Source organism: Hemiscyllium ocellatum, chromosome 26 (assembly GCF_020745735.1).
Source record: "Hemiscyllium ocellatum isolate sHemOce1 chromosome 26, sHemOce1.pat.X.cur, whole genome shotgun sequence".
In the NCBI taxonomy this organism is placed as follows: Eukaryota; Metazoa; Chordata; class Chondrichthyes; order Orectolobiformes; family Hemiscylliidae; genus Hemiscyllium; species Hemiscyllium ocellatum.
Window position 1 is genome coordinate 36,751,908 of NC_083426.1, and position 18,318 is coordinate 36,770,225.

The 18,318-nt window shown below is 42.5% G+C and overlaps 1 protein-coding gene across 4 annotated transcripts in view; it reads right to left on the reverse strand.

Annotated features, from left to right (window-relative positions):
* LOC132828413 (protein phosphatase 1 regulatory subunit 12A-like) overlaps nucleotides 1-18,318 on the reverse strand; it is a 263,395-nt gene that overhangs the window by 113,491 nt on the left and 131,586 nt on the right. For 2 of the 4 annotated variants that reach the window (XM_060845496.1, XM_060845497.1), the window contains exons 9-11: nucleotides 16,003-16,121; nucleotides 14,894-15,106; nucleotides 2,598-2,692 (exon numbers count right to left, since the gene is read on the reverse strand). In XM_060845496.1, coding sequence (XP_060701479.1) covers nucleotides 2,598-2,692; nucleotides 14,894-15,106; nucleotides 16,003-16,121 — 427 coding nt within the window. The other 2 variants (XM_060845498.1, XM_060845499.1) reach the window with 2 other exon arrangements.

An 18,318-nucleotide genomic window follows, 5' to 3' on the forward strand; every position in this document is an offset into this window, starting at 1 on the left:
ACGCACTCTGTCACAATTCTGGCAGTAATACTAAAGATTTGTGCTCAAGCACTAGCTGTACAACTAACCAAACCAGTTCAGTACAATGGTAACACTGGCATCTATCCTGTAATTTAACCCAATAATTACCTCCTGCTCCTTGGATGCTGCCTGACCTGCTGTGCTTTTCCAACACCACTCTAATCTAAACTCTGGTTTCCAGCATCTGCAGTCCTCACTTTTGCCCAATAATTAGCACCCATAGTTTATTTTTGATCAAAAACAAAGTCATTGATGGTGTCATCAACAGTGCTATCAGTAGCACTTACATAGTCATAACCTGCTTAGTTTGGGTTCCACCAAGGTCACTCAGCATCTGACCTCAATAAAGTCTTGGTCTAGACATGGACAAAGAGAGGAACTCAAGAAGTGAGACGAGAGTGACAGCCCTTGATATCCAGGCAGCTTTCCATAATGTGGCAATACAGAGCCATAGCAAAACTGAAGCAATGGAAATCAGGGGAAAATACTACTAGTTCTTGTCATACCTACTACAAAGGAAGATTTCTGTGGCTGTTGGAGACCAGTCATCTCAGTCCCTGGACTTTGCTACAAGAGCTCTTCAGGGTTGTGTCCTAGAGCCAACCATTTTCAGCTGTGTCATCAATGGCCTTCCTTCATCTTAAGATCAGAAGTGGAGATGGTCACTGATGATTGCACAATGTTCAGTACCATTTATAACTCCTTTAAACTAAAGGAGCCCATGTAGAAATTAAGCAAGACCCGAGAGAATTTTCGGGCCTGAGTGATAAGTAGTAAGTAACATTTCAGCCATTTAAATGCTAGACAATGACAATCTACAAAAAATAAATCTAACCATCATTCCTTGACATTCAGTTATGTTGCCACTGCTGAACACCCCTCTATTAGCATCCTGAGGTTAATACAGACCCAAAGCAAAACCGTACCAGCCATACAAATACTGTGGTTAGTGGCAGAGGCTACAAATTCCAAGATGAACAGCCTGACTTTTGACTCCCCAATACCTGCCCACTATCTACAAGGCACAAGCCAGGTGTGTGATTGAACACCCCACACTTGCCTGAATAAATGTGACACAAAAACAATTGAGCAGCTCAACACTACCCAGGACAAAGCAGCCCACTTGATCAACATCCCATCCATCAACATGAACAAACAGTACACTCCCCCTACTACTAACTTACTGCTGCAGCAGCATGTACCATACACAAATGAAGTGCAGCAACTGACCAAGGGCCCTTTGATAGCACCTTCCAAAAAAATGACCTCTACCACCTATAAGGCCAAGGGCGACAAGTTCATTGGAACAATACTACCTGCAAGTTCTCCTCCAAACCACATGTCATATTGACTAAGATCCTGCGACAATGAAAGAATATTAATGAAGGCCTGCAACTCTGTTTCCAGCAACACTGGAAGGCACTTATACCAAATGGATTGCAGAAGCCTACCATCACCTTCTCAAGGGCAATCAGAAATAGGTAACAAATGGTGGCCTTGTCAGTGATGCCTATGAGCCTTGATCAATTTTTAAAAAGTGCCATATGACCAATAGTTGCATAAATCTGGCCAAGTTAACAGGAGCCTTTGTCTAGAATCTATTGAAGTAGAGAGGAAGACAGAAAATGCTAATTGTATAAAGCTACAGTTATACAGCACAGAAACAGAAACTTCAGTCCAAAATGTCTACGGTGATCAAATATTCTAAACTGATTTAGTCCCAAGCCAGCAGTTGGCACATATCCCTCTAAACCATTCCTATTCATATACCCATAGAGATGTCTTTTAAATGATGTAATTGTACTTGCAGCCGCTACAGCCTCTGGTAGCTCATTTCATACATGTACCACCCTTTGCATGAAAAGTTGCCCTTCACAACCCGTTTAAATTTTTCTCCTATCACCTTAAACCTATGCCCTCTAGCTTTGGACTCCTCTACCCTGGGAAAAAGGCCTTGTCTAGTCACCGTATCCATGCCCCTTATGAGTTTATAAATCTTGAAAAGAGTCACCCCTCAGTCTCCAGCAATTCCAGGGAAAAAAGCCCTGGCCTTTTCAGCCTCTCCAGTTTTCAGCCTGGTCTTTTCCATTCTGACAGAACCGTATATCTTTAATTATGGTGACAATGCCAATATAATGAATGCTTATGCAATAAAGCACATTACTAATTATCACCTAAAGTGGCAGTTTAAATCATCACAATTTGCTCCATGACTGCGCTGAATGATGCTAACAGAATAGATTCAACCTTGTACTGGGTGCAGTAAGTCAGAGCCACCAATCTTTAGCCTATCCCAATGTTTGATGCAAAGCCTTGTTCCTAAAGCAGGATATTCAATTATGCCTAGGTGGACTACAGCTAATTGCATCTAACTAGAATGTATGCAAAATGAGTTACTTTGAGACAACATTTATGAACTATATAGGCATATGCACAAAACATATACATATATACACACATACATGGACAAACAAATCAATGGTCTTCCCTAATTCATTACATTTGCACAGTTCTTCACTTACTAAAAGTGAGAACAGCTCTGAAACATCAAGTACTTTAAATGAAACAGAACTGACCTATTTTCTTTTTCCTCAATGTCAGATGTGCTATGTAGTCTTCTGTTAGGAATTGTTGGTGCAACATACACAAGCCTAGTTTTATTATCTTTATCCTGCATAACAAAAAAACAAAACAGCTGTTTGATTAATATTGCATGAGTGTCATTTTAGCTGTTACTGCACAAAGGTGCTTTTCACCCAAATCACACCTCAGGTGTTCAATTTCCAATACAAACCAGAACGCAAAGGTGTGAAGACCTAAACTGTAGCCACTCTATATCTTTTAAGAGTCTTGGGATTTGTCCAAACTTCATGGACAAGGGTTGGAATACTGAACATATAACATGCATGGGTAAACAGCAACCACCCCAGCACTTGCCCATTTTCCCTGCAGCCATGCCAGAAGCACACTCATTTTGATGGGGCCTCTATCCAAACAGAATATCAGAGACAGGGTAGATAGAAATCCTGAAGTACTCCACACACGTTTTTTCCCCATAAGGCATAAGACAGGCACTGGTAATGTACAGACATTTTTTTGAAAAACTGCAGAAGATCCTATTGTCTGCAGTTACCCCTGCATTTGCAGATCTCCCACACTGCGGCCACACGTCTGTCCTTAACTATGACGGGACAGATACATGACATATGAAGCCACTAAAAACACAATTTATGTGCAGTACACAATATCCAATTGCTACCACAGAGATAGAGAAAAATCAGCCTCTGGGGTTTTTGAAATTTGAAAACTAATTAGCTTTCGTATGAACTTCCACTTTTTTTCAAAAAGGTCACAGGAGCAATGTCAAAGCTTACGTAAATATGTTCTGTACATAATTAAGATGGTGGCACAGTGGCATGGTTGAGTGCAGGGCTCATCCCTTCCCACCTGTTTGCTTTCTCTTATTTTTCTTTTCTTTCCTTTACTTTTGGTCTTTTAATTTTTTTTTTCATTGTTTGTTCTTTTAAGCCAGAGAGTGGCTGGTGAAGAGGAAGCCTCCAGCAGCAAAGGTGCCTGTTCAAGATGGACACAACTCCACCACAGTTTAAGGTCTCCTGGCAAGTAAACAGCAACTCTTGGGCTGAGTCCCTCAGCCCAGACCTACAGCCTTAAGCTGAGGGCAGGTCTGCAGTTTGGCTTGGGTGTCTGAAGGAGATGAAGCATCGGCGAAAGGGATGGATGATAGACCAGCGGCAGCATTTGAAGAAGCATTAGGAGGAGAGCAGGAGGTATGCAACCCACGAATCTCTCAACCCACGGCTCCAGCTTGGATGCGGCAGTGAGTGCAAAGGCAGAGGCCTATAACCGAGACCCCAGAGCCCTTTATGGAGACACAGAATTCAAGCAGCAAGTGGAGAGCAGTGGAAGAGGAACAAAAAGAAGAGAGACAAATGAACTCTACTGCAGTAAGACATCACTTTATATTCAGCATGTCAAGGTGATGCCACTGCTTGGCAACACTGCATATAACACGAAAAATAAAAAAATCATTTCACTATTATTTATTATTACAACATGGAGGTGAACTCCTCTGTTTATTAAACCAAATACCCAGAAAAGCTTGCCTCGCCTCAATGTCAAAATATGAGTGACAGAGAACTCTGAAATTCCACTATTTAAAGAAAATAACATCAATTTATGTTTTAATTCTAAAAGTGAACATTAAAAAAAACAGTTCACAACTCGAAGCCCCCCTTTCTCTTAACTGCTTACTATCTGCCTCTCAATCTATAACAATATGCTGTTCCAATAAGACACTTATTAAAATTAATTTCAAAACCACATAGTTGCTGTCTTCTTCCGTGTCTTCACTCTTCCAGCTGCTGATTTCCCTGGGTCGTCATCTTTCTTTTTACAGCGAGTATGTTTCACATGAAAACGTACCTTTAATAGAGAGTGCTTCCTAATTTTTGGGAGAGCAAGATTTTAGACAGGGAATTAGCTCTCTTTCTCTACAGCAATTGCTCTCTGACCAATTTTCAAAATGTCCACAACTTTATACCCCCAACTTTGGATCATCTCTGTAACACAAGACTCTAATGAAATAGCCTCATATTTTTGTCTTTATATCTTTCCAAGAATGTAAGAGGATTGTGATCCATACACACAACAGTCTCTGAAACACTCATCACATAAACATTAAAATGTTGTAGCCAATTAGTCACTCAATTCCATCATTTTCCTGTAGCAGTACAGTTCCAATTCATATATCGCTTCGATTGCAACTCCAAAAGGTATCAAGAAATTTGGTACAGCTAAAACTGGTGGTGTGGTTAGAACGGCTTTTAAATCCTCAAATGCCTTCTGGCATTGTTCTGTGCACCAAAACCTTGTGTTCTTCTTTAGTAAAACAATCAGCAGTGCCACAATGCTGAAGTTTGGAACAAACTTCTGATAGAATCCGCTTAGTCCCAAAAATCGAAGCATCTCTTTCTTCAAAGATGGTTGTGGAAGTTTTTCAATGACCTTTGTCATCACATTCTTTGGGGTCAACCTTACATGACCAATGGTATATCCCAAGAACCTCACCTCTACCTTTGGGAATTCGGTTTTCTTTAAGTTTATTACCACTTTTGTTTCTCATAATCATTCAAAGAGCTCTGCCCTGTACCATGTGATTTTTCCACGACTAGCTAATGATCATTACATCATCCAGAAAAACTGCATAATTTATTAATCTAGCCACAACTCTGTTCATGAGTCTTTGAAATATAACTAGTGTATTTTTCATTCCGAAGGGTATCACTGTGAATTGATACAACCCATTTGGGGTTGCAAATGCAGAAACTTCTTGCACTTTCTCTGATAAAGGTACCTGCCAATAACCAAGCACTAAGTCCAACTTGGTGATGTAAGTGGCTTAACCAACTTTCTCAATATAGTCCTCCAATCTTGGTATTGGGTAGGAGTCCGATTTTGTTACGCAGTTGAGTTTCCAATAGTCCACACAAAATTGTTGAGCCCTGTCAAGTTTGGGAACTAACACGATCAGTGAACTCCACTCACTCTGACTTGGTTCGATGATGTAATTAAGCATCGTATCCACTTCCTTCTGGACCCGTGTGGCTTGGAAAGGATTAAACCTGTGGGGGTACTGTTTTATCGGAACAGTCTTTCCGACCTCCATTAGTCCTATTAGTCCTCCCCGTTTCATTTCTGCATGTGTCTTCAAACTGCTGAAAAAAACCTTTCAACTTGGTTCTTTGTTTTTGAGAGAGGTAGCTCACTGACCTTTCCCACTCCTCAAAGAGTTAATTATTTAATGCAGTTTGAGGCACATCACGCTCCACAACATGTGGACTTGATTTCTCACCCTTCGGGGCAGTAACTAACACCTGTTTTCTCGGTTCACTGTCTCTCTTATAATAAAGGTTTCAACATGTTCACAAGACATACCCGATACAGTTTCTTTTCTGTCCAGTATCTTTACCAGATAGCTTACCTGACTCAATTTTTTCTCAATTTGATAGGGACCACGAAACCTGGCTTTGAAGGGATCTCCTACCACTAGTAACACCACTAATATGTCATCCCCAAGGGAAAACATCTGAATTTCAGAGTTTTTATCTACCATCTGCTTCTACTATGCTGTGCCCTCTTCAGGTGCTGTTTAGCTAATTCACCTACCCGATTTAATCTCTCCCTCACCTCAGATATAGAATGCAAGTGTGAAATCTCTGACAATCCTATCAATTTTTCTCACTTCGTATGTTTAGGGCGAGAGGAGAAAAATATAAGAGAGATCCGAGGGGCAATATTTTCATGCAGAGAGTGGTGCATATATGGAATGTACCCTGGTACAGTTACAACATTTAAAAGGCATCTGAATGAGTATATAAATAGGAAGGGTTTGGAGAGATATGGGCCAGGTGCTGGAAAGTGGGACTAGATTAGGTTGGGATATCTGGTCCGCATGGACAAGCTGGACAGAAGGATCTGTTTTTGTGCTGCACACCTCTATGACTCTATGTCCGAATGTTAACTCAAAAGGAAATAAATGGAGTAAATTTGTTTGAGGCACTTCTAATAGTAAACTTTTATCTTTATCCCAATAATTTGGGCTGTCCTGACAATACACTCTTAATTTGGTCTTCAAGGTCTGATGCCACCATTCCAAGGCTCCCTGGGATTCAGGATTATAAGCACTTGATTTAAAGTGCTGTATACCTAACTATCCATGACTTCCTGAAACAGCCTAGCAGTAAAATCAGACTCTTAGTCAGACTGAATCTCTCTGGGTAGCCTGCACCTAGTAAAGAAAACTGCTAACTCCTCCATGACCCTTTTTGCCTTAATATTCCATAATGGAATTACTTCTAGAAATCTGGTAAGCCACATCCATTATGGTTAGCAAATAATGGTTCTCACTTTTAGTTGTGGGGAAGGGATGTACACAATCAATCACAAACCACATGAAAGGTTCTTCAAATGCAGGAATTGGCAACAATGGTGCTGGTTTTATTCCTGCCTGTGGCTTACCCATCATTTGGCATGTATGACGTGCACGGCATAATTACACATACCACTGTGCAGTCCAGGCCAGCAGAAGTGTTTTTGCATCTTAGCCTAAGTCTTCCTCACACCTAGATGACCTCCTGCTGGTAATTCACATGCTACCCGTAATATTTCCTGTCTGTACGTTAATGGCAACACAAGCTGGTGCACGTCCGCCCATTTCTCCTCTGTGCTAATCTGCCATGGTTTCCATTTTTGTCTTAGAATTCTATCTTTAAGATAGTAAAGAATACATTGAGAATTCATTCTGATTCCTTTTCTGAGTATGCATCAACATACATATCTTTTATTTGAACATAGCGCATTACTGCGCAGTACAGGCCCTTCGGCCCTCGATGTTGCGCCAATCTGTGGAACCAATCTGAAGTCAATCCATCCTACACTATTCCATTTTCACCCATATGCTTATCCAATGACCACTTAAACGTGTACTACTGTTGCAAGCAGGGCATTCTACACCCTTACTACTCTGAATAAAGAAACTAACTCTAACATCTGGCCTATATCTATCAAACCTCAATTTGAAGCTATGTCTCCTCGTGCTAGCCATCAGCATCAAAGGAAAAGGGCTCTCACCGTCCACCCTATCTAACCCTCTGATTATCTTGTGTATCACAATCATGTGTCTCAATCCCTCATCCACCTATTTGGTCACCATCTCAAAAGAACTCAATAAGGTTTGTGAGGCATGACCTACCCTTCACAAAACAGTGTTGACAATCCCTAATCAACTTATTCCTCTCTAGATGATTAGAAATCCTATCTTTTATAACCTTTTCCAACACTTTACCCACAACCGAAGTAAGGCTCACTGGTCTATAATTACAAGGGTTGTCTGTACTCCCCTTCTTGAACAATAGGATAACATTTGCTATTCTCCAATCTTCTGGCACTATTCCTGCTGACAATGATGACCTAAAGGTCAAAGTCAAAGGCAAAGGCTCTGCAATCTCCACTCTGACTTCCCAGAGAATCCTAGGATAAATCCGAGCCAGCCCATGGGATTTACCTATTTTCACACTTTCTAGAATTACTAACACTTCCTCTTTGCGAACCCTAATCCCATCTGATCTAGTAGTCTGTATCTCAGTATTCTCTTTGACAACATTAGTATTTACACAGGAAAAAGACAATGAAAAATATTTATTTAGCACTTCCCCATCTCCACGGATTCCATAAACAACTCCCCACAACTATCCTTGATTGGCCCTAATCTTCCTTTTGTCATTCTTTTATTCCTGATTTACATAGAGAAAGTTTTAGGGTTTTCCTTGATCCTACTTGCCAATGACTTCTCATGTCCCCTTCTGGCTCTTCTTAGCTCTCTCTTTAAGCCCTTCCTGGTTAACTTGTAACGCTCAAGCATCCTAACTGAGACTTCACATCTCATCCAAACATAAGACTACTTCTTCTTGACAAGAGATTCAACTTCTTTAGTAAACCATGGCTCCCTCACTCAATCACTTTCTCCCTGCCTGACAATCTTATCAAGGGCATGTAGTAGCTGTTCCTCGAATAAGCTCCAAATTTCAATTGTGCTCATCCCCTGCAGTTTCCTTCGCCATTCTATGCATCCTAGATCTTGCCTAATCACATCATAATTGCCTTTCCCCCCCGCTATAACTCTTGCCCTGCGGTATATACCTATCCCTTTCCATCGCTAAAGTAAACATAACCGAATTGTGGTCACTATCATTAAAGTGTTCACTACCCCCAAATCTAACACCTGGCCAGGTTCATTATCCAGCATAGCAGGTCAGGCAGCATTCACGGAGCAGGAGAATCAACGTTTCGGGCATAAGCCTTTCATCAGGAATGAGGCTTGTGGGTCAGCGTTGAGATATAAATGGAGGGAGTGGGTTTGGGGAAAGGTAGCTGAGAAAGCAACAGCTGGATGAAGGTGAGGGAAGTGGTGGTAGGTTGGCGGGGGGGGGGGGGGGGGGGGTGATGATCGACAGGTCTAGAGGGTGGTGCCAACTTGGAAGCTTGGGACTGGGATAAATTTGGTGTGCGTGTGTGTGTGTGTGTGTGTGTGTGTGGGGGGGGGGGGGGGGGGGGGGGTGTTGGTGAAGAGAGAGAGAAATGAGGTAGCTGCTGAAATTCACATTTATCCCGTGTAGTCTCAAGGTCCCAAGATGGAATATGAGGCGTTCCTTCCTCCCCCTGGCGTCGGGTGGTAACGGTTTGGCAGTGAAGACAGCCCAGGACCAGCATGTCCTTATCGGAGTTGGAGTGGGGAGATGAAACGTTCAGTCATGGAGCGGTGGGGTTGGTGGTGTAGGTGTCCCACAGATGTTCTCTGAAACAATCCGCAATCCGTCCTGTCTCCCTGATGTAGAGGAGACCACACTGGGTGAAAAAGATGCAGTAGATGACACTGGTAGAGGTGAAGGCAAATTTCTGATAGATGTGGAAGGATCCCTTAAGGCCTTGGACGGAGGTGAGGGGAGTGGTATGGGCGCAGATTTTGTATTTCCTGCAGTGGCAGGGAAAAGTGCCAGGCATGTGGTATGGGCTGATGGGGATGTGGACCTGACCAGGGAGTCATGGAGGGAATGGTCTTTTTGCTACACTGATAGAGGTGGATTGGGAAATATATTTCTGGTGGTGGGGTCTGTTTGAAGGTGGCAGAAGTGGTGAAGGATGATGTGTTGTATGCGGAGTTTGGTGGATTGGAAGGTTCTACCACCTTCCCAAGATTCACAAACCTGACTACCCCAGTCGACCCATTGTCTCAGCCTGCACCTGTCCCACTGAACTCATCTCTTCCTACCTCGACACCATCCTGTCCCCTTTAGTCCAGGAACTCCCCATCTACGTTTGTGACACCACCCATGCCCTTCATCTCCTCCAAGACTTTCATTTTCCCGGGCCCCAACGCCTCATCTTGACCATGGACATTCAGTCCCTGCACGCATTGATCTGCTATGACGAAGCTCTCCAAGCCCTCAGTTTCCTCCTCTCACGCCGTCCCAATCACCCTCAACAATTTCTCTTTCCAATCCTCTCACTTCCTTCAAACCAAAGGGGCAGTCATGGGTCTCCACATGGGACCCAGCTATGCCTGCCTGTTTGTCAGATATGTGGAACAGTCCATCTTCCGCAGTTACACTGGCACCACACTGCTCTCCCCGTCCCCCCCAACACCTGTTCCTCCACTATATCAACGACTGTATTGGCGCCGCCACATGCTCTCGCATTGAGGTTGAATAGTTCATCAACTTTACCAACACCTTCCAACTCGATCTCAAATTCACCTGGCCCTTCTCGGAAACCTCCCTCCCCTTCCTGGAACTCTCAATCACAGTCTCAGGTGACCAACTAACTACAGGCATATACTACAATCCCACCAACTCCCACAGCTACCTCCTGTAAAAACACAATCCCTCATTTCGAATTCTTCCACTGCATCTGTTCCCAGGATGACGAATTCCATCTCAAAGTCCCGGATGGCCTCCTTCTTCATGTGGTTGACTTCCCATGTGGTTGACAATGCCCTCCAGCGCATCTCCTCCACTTCATGCACCTCTCCCACCTCTCCCAACACAACAAGGACAAACCCCACCCCGATCCTCACCTTCCACCCCACCAACCTCTGCATGTAATGCATCATCCACCGCCACTTCTGCCTCCTCCAAACAGACCCCACCAGAGATATATTTCCCTTCCCATCCCTATCAGCAGTCCAAAAAGACAACTTTTCGCAATTCCCTCATCAGGTCCACACCCCTCACCAGCCCACACTCCACTGCTGGCATCTTTCTCTGCCACTGCAGGAAGTGCAAAACCTGCACCCATACCACTCCCCTCACCTCCGTTCAAGGCCCCAAGGAATCCTTGCACATTCGTCAGAAATTTACCTGCACATCTACCAATGTCATCTACTGCATCCGTTGCACCTGGTGTGGCCTCCTCTACATTGGGGAGACAGGACGCTTCCTTGCAAATTGTTTCAGAGAACATGTATGGGACACCTGCACCCACCAACCCCACCGCCCCACGCTGAACACTCCAACTCCGTCAAGGACATGCAGGTGCTGGATCTCCTCCACCGCCAAACCGTTATCACCTGATGCCGGGAGGGAAATGCCTCATTTCCGCCTTGGGATCCTGCAACCACATGGGATAAGTGTGGATTTCAACAGCTACCTCATTTCCCCTCTCCCCACATTATCCCAGTCCCAAGCCTCCAACTCGCCACCTGTCCATCACTCCCCCTCTAATCTACCACCTTCCCCCTCACCTTCATCCACCTATCACTTTCTCAGCTACCTTTCCACAAACCCCACCCCCTCCCATTTATCTCTCAACCCTGACCCACAAGCCTCATTCCTGATGAAGGACTTATGCCCAAAACGTTGATTCTCCTGCTCCTCAGATGCTGCCTGACTTGCTATGCTGTTCCAGCACTACACTCTCGACTACCTCAGTAGACAAGTCCTCAAACATCCTGTCCTGCCACTGTAATATGTCCTTGACTAACAATGCCATACCTCCCCCTCTTTTACCATCTTCTCTATTCTTACTGAAGCATCTAAATCCCGGAACCTGCAACAACCATTCCTGTCTGTGCTCTATCCATGTCTCCGAAATGCCCACAACATCAAAGTCTCAGGTACCAATCCATGCTGCAAGTTCACCCACCTTATTTTGGATGCACCTGGCATTAAAATAGACATACTTCAAACCACCTTCGTGCTTGCCAGTGAACTCTTGCAACACTGAAATCATACTTCTGACCTCACTACTCTCAACCTCATGGACACTGGAAAGAGAATTCAGGCTCCCATCCCCCTGTTGAATTAGTTTAAACCCTTCTGAAGACTATGAGCAAATTTTCCTCCCAGGATACCCATCTGGTTCAGGTTTAGACCCTCCTGTTTGTAACGGTCCCACCTACCCCAGAACGAGCCACTATTATCTAGGTATCCAAAACCTTCCCTCCTGCACCATCCCTATCGTCATGTGTTCAACTCCTGTCTCTCCTGATTCCTCACCTCTCTAGCACGTGGCATGGGCAACAAGTCAGAGATAAGTACTCCAGCACTAAGCTTCCACCCTAGCTCACTGAATGTCTGCCTTAATCCCATCCCTTTCCCTACCTATATCATTAGTACCTGTGGAGCACAACTTGGAGCTGTGCCTTTTCCCCTTCAGGATCCTGAAAACACGATCTAAAACATCACAAACTCTGGCACCTAGTAGACAACACACCAATAGTGTGTTTCTCTTGTTTCCACAGAACCTCCTATCTGTCTGGCTAACAATGGAGTCCCCCGTGACTAATGCTTTGCAGATCTCCTTCCTTCCCTTCTGAGCAACAGGGACAGACTCTGTGCCAGAGACCTATACCCCATGGCTTACCCCTGGCATTGTCTTGTCTTTCTGTTGTTAAGTCCATTAGCCTTTCAGAACGAAACACTTCTGCCTGACCCTGAACTGTTCAGGTTTTTTCTGTACCACTATATCAAACAGGGTGGCAGCTAACTGAACCTCAACTCCTTCGTCTCTCTCTTTAGTTTTTGCTTCTTGCTGTGACTTATGACAATGGAATCCTGTTACGACACAGTCCGGAAAAATTCCAGGGTATTTATCATTTAACTCCTTGGTTCCCTAGTTTACATTTGGTTTCTCCACAACAAGGGGTGACACTCCCACTTTGGATCCTGCTAAATCATTCTCAAGAACAAACTGTATTTTTGGAACTGACACTCTGTCAATCAGTTCCACTGTTACTTTCTCAATCTTGATTTGGCTGTCCAACCTGGTCTTAGAGTAAATTTCTGTTTATCTATTCCACAAATTACCACTCTCATGGGTAACATGTCAGAAAGAGCGCAAATACTTTAATCACCAACCAAAACTCAGATATCCATTTCACAGTCAAATTTTACATAGTTTCAATTTTCCAGTACACTCTGGGACTGCCATCTAGTCACATACACAGGTGCTTGTAATTTCTGAGTTCAGAACAGCATTCACTCTCTCAAAGGTATAGTACAGACCTTCAACTTCATAACACCATGCATGTGACCACAAATCTAATTCAAAATCTACATCCCAATAAAGGGCAGATGATGGCCAGCATTTATTGCCCATCCCTAGTGTGCAATTCTGGTCTCCCTCCAATTGAATTAATAGCCTAGTAATAATACTGAGACCTAGATAATGTTCTTGGACCTGGGTTCAAATCTTGTCATGGGGGAATTTGAATTCAATAAATATCTGAAATTAGGAGTCTAATGAGAACTATGAATCCATTGTTGATGATCAGGAAAAGCCCATCTAGTTCACTAACATCCATTAGGGAAAGAAATCTGCTGCCTTTACCTGGTCTGGCCTACATGTAACTCCAGACCCACAGAAATGCAGTTAACTCTTAACTGTCTCTGGGCAACTAGAGTCATAAAATAAGATGCACAGCATGGAAACAGACCCTTTGGTCCATCTTGCCCATGTCGACCAGATACTCTAAATTAATCTAGTCCCACGTGCCAGCACTTAACTCTCTAAATCCCACCTATTCATAAACCCATCCAGATCTATTTTAAATGTTGGAATTGTACCAGCCTCCACCACTTCCTCTGGCAGCTCATTCCATACACGCACAACCCTCTGTGTGAAAACGTTGCCCCTCAGGTCCTTTTATATTGTTCCCCTCTCATTTTAAACCTATGTCCTCTAGTTCTGGACTTGCCCCAACCCAGGGAAAAGACCTTGTCTATTTACCTTATCCAGCCCATCATGATTTTATAAACCTCTATCCGGTCACCCTCAGCATCAGATGTTCCAGGAAAAAAACAGCCCCAGCCTATTCAGCCCTTCCCTATAGCTCAAATCCACTAACATCCTTGAAAATCTTTTCTGAACCCATTCAAGTTTTACAACATCCTTCCTATAGGAGGGTGACCAGAATTGCACACTTGGAATGGACAATAAATGCTCACCTGGCCAGTGACACCTATATCCCATGAATAAAAAAAAACAAAGTTGCAATGAGTAATCTGTGGTCACAGCTACTTCTAAACCATCAGTCAATTGGGAACTCTACATTTCAGGGCTCCCTGAGAAATGCAGAGCTGTACTTCATTTGGACAGTTCTGCTGTAGCGTGGAACAGTTGGAGGTAGGCAAACAGCAACCCTCCTCTCACAGCAGTCAGTTGCATATTCTGAAAATTAAATGCCCTGACAGCCACTTTGACAATTGCTGTGCATCAGCAAGTACACAGCCAATGTGACGTTAGGATGTCAACAGGGTAGGTTGCCAGATAAGTAGACTGCCACGGGAAGAATACTAGATGATTTGAGGGTATGGTACAGGGAAAGAATACCAAATGAGTAGGGTGTAAGAGGTCAGCTGAGGACAAGTTTGAGTTTCAGAGGTAGGTTGCCAGATTAGTATTGATTTGTTGAATAGTTACTCAGGTATTTCATATTCAAATCTTTCCTGAGTAACTATTTTACTTAATTTCATCAGAACTCTCTGAGGTTTTTGATGTAACTGAAGAATTTTGGAAGGTTTCAGGAAGAGACAAATTACCCAGCAGAAAAATTCATTTAGCTATAATGGGTATTCCAGAGTCCCCATGCAAAATGACCATTTATACTGGCATAATGGCAGTCTGGCCATCAGAAAATCTTAGCCAACATTTTAAACTACAACTTGCTGTTTGGAAGCAACATTTGCCTGAAAATGTATCAATGATACTGCTCAGATACAATATTCAATTCTAAAATTTCGACCAATGAAAGAAATCTGTTACTATGCTCTGCAAACAAAAATTTCAAAAGTTGTACCTTTTCCCGGTTATCAAATATGGTTGAAAGACGTGGACTTGAAGCAGATCGGATAATCCCAAATGAGTCCTTCTCTTTCAGTGCTTGGGAGCTACTAATTTCACTCAGTGCATCATGGCTTCCAGTCTTCCTCAACCCCAATCTCCAAGAAGCTGGAGATTCATCTTTACCTTCTTCATCTTTGGCAGTAGATTTGAGAAAAGGGCTAATAATCTGAAAACAAAGCAAATCTTGATTCATACAGTTTTGATTAACGATTAACTTTGATGACAATTCTTTGTTTGGAAAATGGTGTCACAGGGTTTAAAAGATACTACACAGTCTTTAAAAATGAAGAAAAGAAAATGGCTCCTGCAACCAGCTTTCAATCACACAAGAAATTATTGAACTGAAGCTCAATAAACTTGCATTCACATGATGCCTCAAATCTCTTCATGATTTAAAAAGAAAGTACACAGTCAGCATTAAGGCAAATGTGAAATCATTTTAACCTTCCTCACCATATCCTAACCCACATCAGGTTTTGTTAATCTATCATTCCTGAGATTGGTTTCTAGCCCTGTGACATCTCAAAATTATAATTCAGGATTTTTAAAAAAAATCCCTTCCAGACATCCAACTACTTCAAAGCTCTGTTCCTCGGACACTGCCCACTTGCTCACTCACATTCTTTTATCCCAGCAACAACATGCATGTTTACAACGCTCTGAATTTCATTCTGTAAATCCACTAAATCTCTCAGTTAGCATTCAGCAGCCTCATTAATAACTACCATTTTTGAACCTTCAAATATTTTGATCTTTCTCTGCCTTCACTTCTCTCCTTATATTTGGTAATGTTTTGGCTTAAAGATGAATGCAAATCATTAATGAAGCTGATTATAATTTTATGTAAAAAAGTTCCAATCTTTAAAACAAGTGCAAGCAACAAAAGCAGGAATATCATAAATTGCACCAGAAGATCTCCATGACTTCGCCCACAGATAAAAATGTAAAAAAGGTAATAAAATATACAGATGTCTATGGCAATTACCTAATTACCTGCATAAAGAAATTCAGTGCTCACCTGCCCCTTGCTATACAAAACACAGAATCAGAGTTGCATTTCACCTTTCTTGTTGTTGTGGTAGCTGTGAATTGAGTGGACTGCCCTGCAGTTGGAGCTGGCTGCAAGCTTCGGCTGTTCAGTTTGCTGTTTATATTATTTTTGATAGATGGCTTTGATTTCTCTGAGAGAGAAAGAGAAACATATTTTGATGGCTTATCATGAAGAGATATATTGAACAATAAAAATCTAAGTTAGCAATCAGAACTCAGATGATTCCTCAAACAATTTCAAACACTGGCAATGTGAACAATAGATTGAGGCTCAAGGCACAACTCATCAGGATTTACTTTCAAATTTGTAGTGAATAGCCTGAAAGTAGGCTTAACACATGGGAATTCAAAATGTGAAATGTCCATCCTGTGGCATGTGGGGAGAGGTGAGCACTTCACGTAGCCTAAATAAAAATAGGCAGAGAAGGTTAACGTGCACCAAAACGTGAGCTCACAATTTCAGAACTATGATTCATGTCCTTTTTAAAGCTTTCACCTCTTGCCTTAAAAATATGCCTGCTAGTTTTGAGCTTCCTCAGCTTCGAGAAAAGACACCTGCCATTCACTTAGGGGAAGGCTAAGTAAAAATAGTGGTTGCAGTAGTGCTCACAGTAAGGAGCAGGATCAGAATTAATGAGAGAGCATCTTAGATCATAACAGCAGGATGCAGAATCTGGTCAGGTGCAGATAACAAACAGCAAGGGCAGTTGATTATAGGTCACCAAATAGTTACGGCAAAAAAGATCATAGAACAAATCAAGAGATTTGATATGAATGTCACGATAGCAGTGCAGTATTGACTGACTTCAATATATATATATATAGTGGTGATGCTGCTCCTTTAACAAAGTTATACTGTGCTTTTTTTTCTAGAGGTCGTAAAAGCAGTGTTTCCGAAAAGTCTGGTTTGATGGGTTTTTGGGCCAATTTGATTATAGCTAATAGATACTGCCTCAGTAGAAAAAATGTTTGTATGATGAAAGGAGAGTGGCCAGTTCTCCCAGCTCAGCTCTACTCCGGTTTGATTTGCTTTTGGCAGGCCGGCTATGCACTGAGAGCAGTCAGGCAGTTTGAGGCTGCTGGTCCAAGAAACAGCAACATGGAAGATGGAAACTACCATGCTGCCACCTCTCTCTCTGACATCTCTCCAGTCAGACCACGTGTTTGATAATATCTTTTGAACCAAGGGGTGTTTATCGGGATTGTTGCATGTATTTGGAAAAGCATAATTAAGTTGGGTTTTCGAATAGGTTAAGCTATTCGGCATTCCGTTCTCTTTGTGTTTCATTCGGTAATCTTGAAAATAAATTCCATTTTGTTTAAAATAAGTGGTTTGACAAGCTGCATCTTCTGGAATATCCACATTGTACCTGATCAAAACAACTAGCACAGTTAAAGTCTGGGCTACTTTCTTGAAATGTTTTGAAGGGGTCTGGCCTGGTCCATAGCAATAGATATGTTGTTGAGGTGCCAGTGTTGGACTGGGGTGGACAAAGTTAAAAATCACACAATACCAGGTTATAGTCCAACAGGCTTACTTGGAAGTATGAGCTTTTGGAGCATTGCTCGTTCATCAGGTAGTGGGGCAAGATCATAGGACACAGAATTTATAGTAAAAGATCACAGTGTCATACAACTGATGCAGTGCATTGAACAAACGAGGTTGCTGTTAAGTCTTGAATCACTTAGAAGATTAGATTAAATTAGATTACATACATTGTGCAAACAGCCCCTTTGGCCCAACAAGTCCACACTGACTCTCCAAAGAGTAACCCATCCATTTCCTTATACTTGCTCCTGACTAATGCACCTAACACTCTGGACAATTCACCTGACCTGTGGGTGGAAACCACAGCACCCAGAGGAAACCCACAGACACAGGGAGAAAGTGTAAACTCCACACAGGTGAAGCAGGTTTCGTTTGACTAATATGTAGATCCCACAACATCTTTCAAGTCACAGTCCTGATGTAACAAAATGTTCTTTTTTTAAAAAGTGACATCTCAGACAATGCATTAAAGGTGTGAGGTTAGGTTCTGTCTGTATCCCAACTTTTGAGTCAGACCAGTTCTATTTCCAAAGTAGGAATTGATAATATGTCATACGGATTGACTGCCGACAGATTGTGTGCTTTTTGAACAAAATGGAATGTATCTAAAAATACAAATCTGCAAATGCAATTTCACCCCATAGACTTGTATATGTGCATGTGCGTGTGAGAGAGAAAGGGGGACAGGGAAAATGTGTGTGTGTGGGACAGAGGGAGAGAGGGAGAGAATGAGAGTGTGTGGGTACATGAGAGTCATGAAGTGTATGACTTTGAGAGGG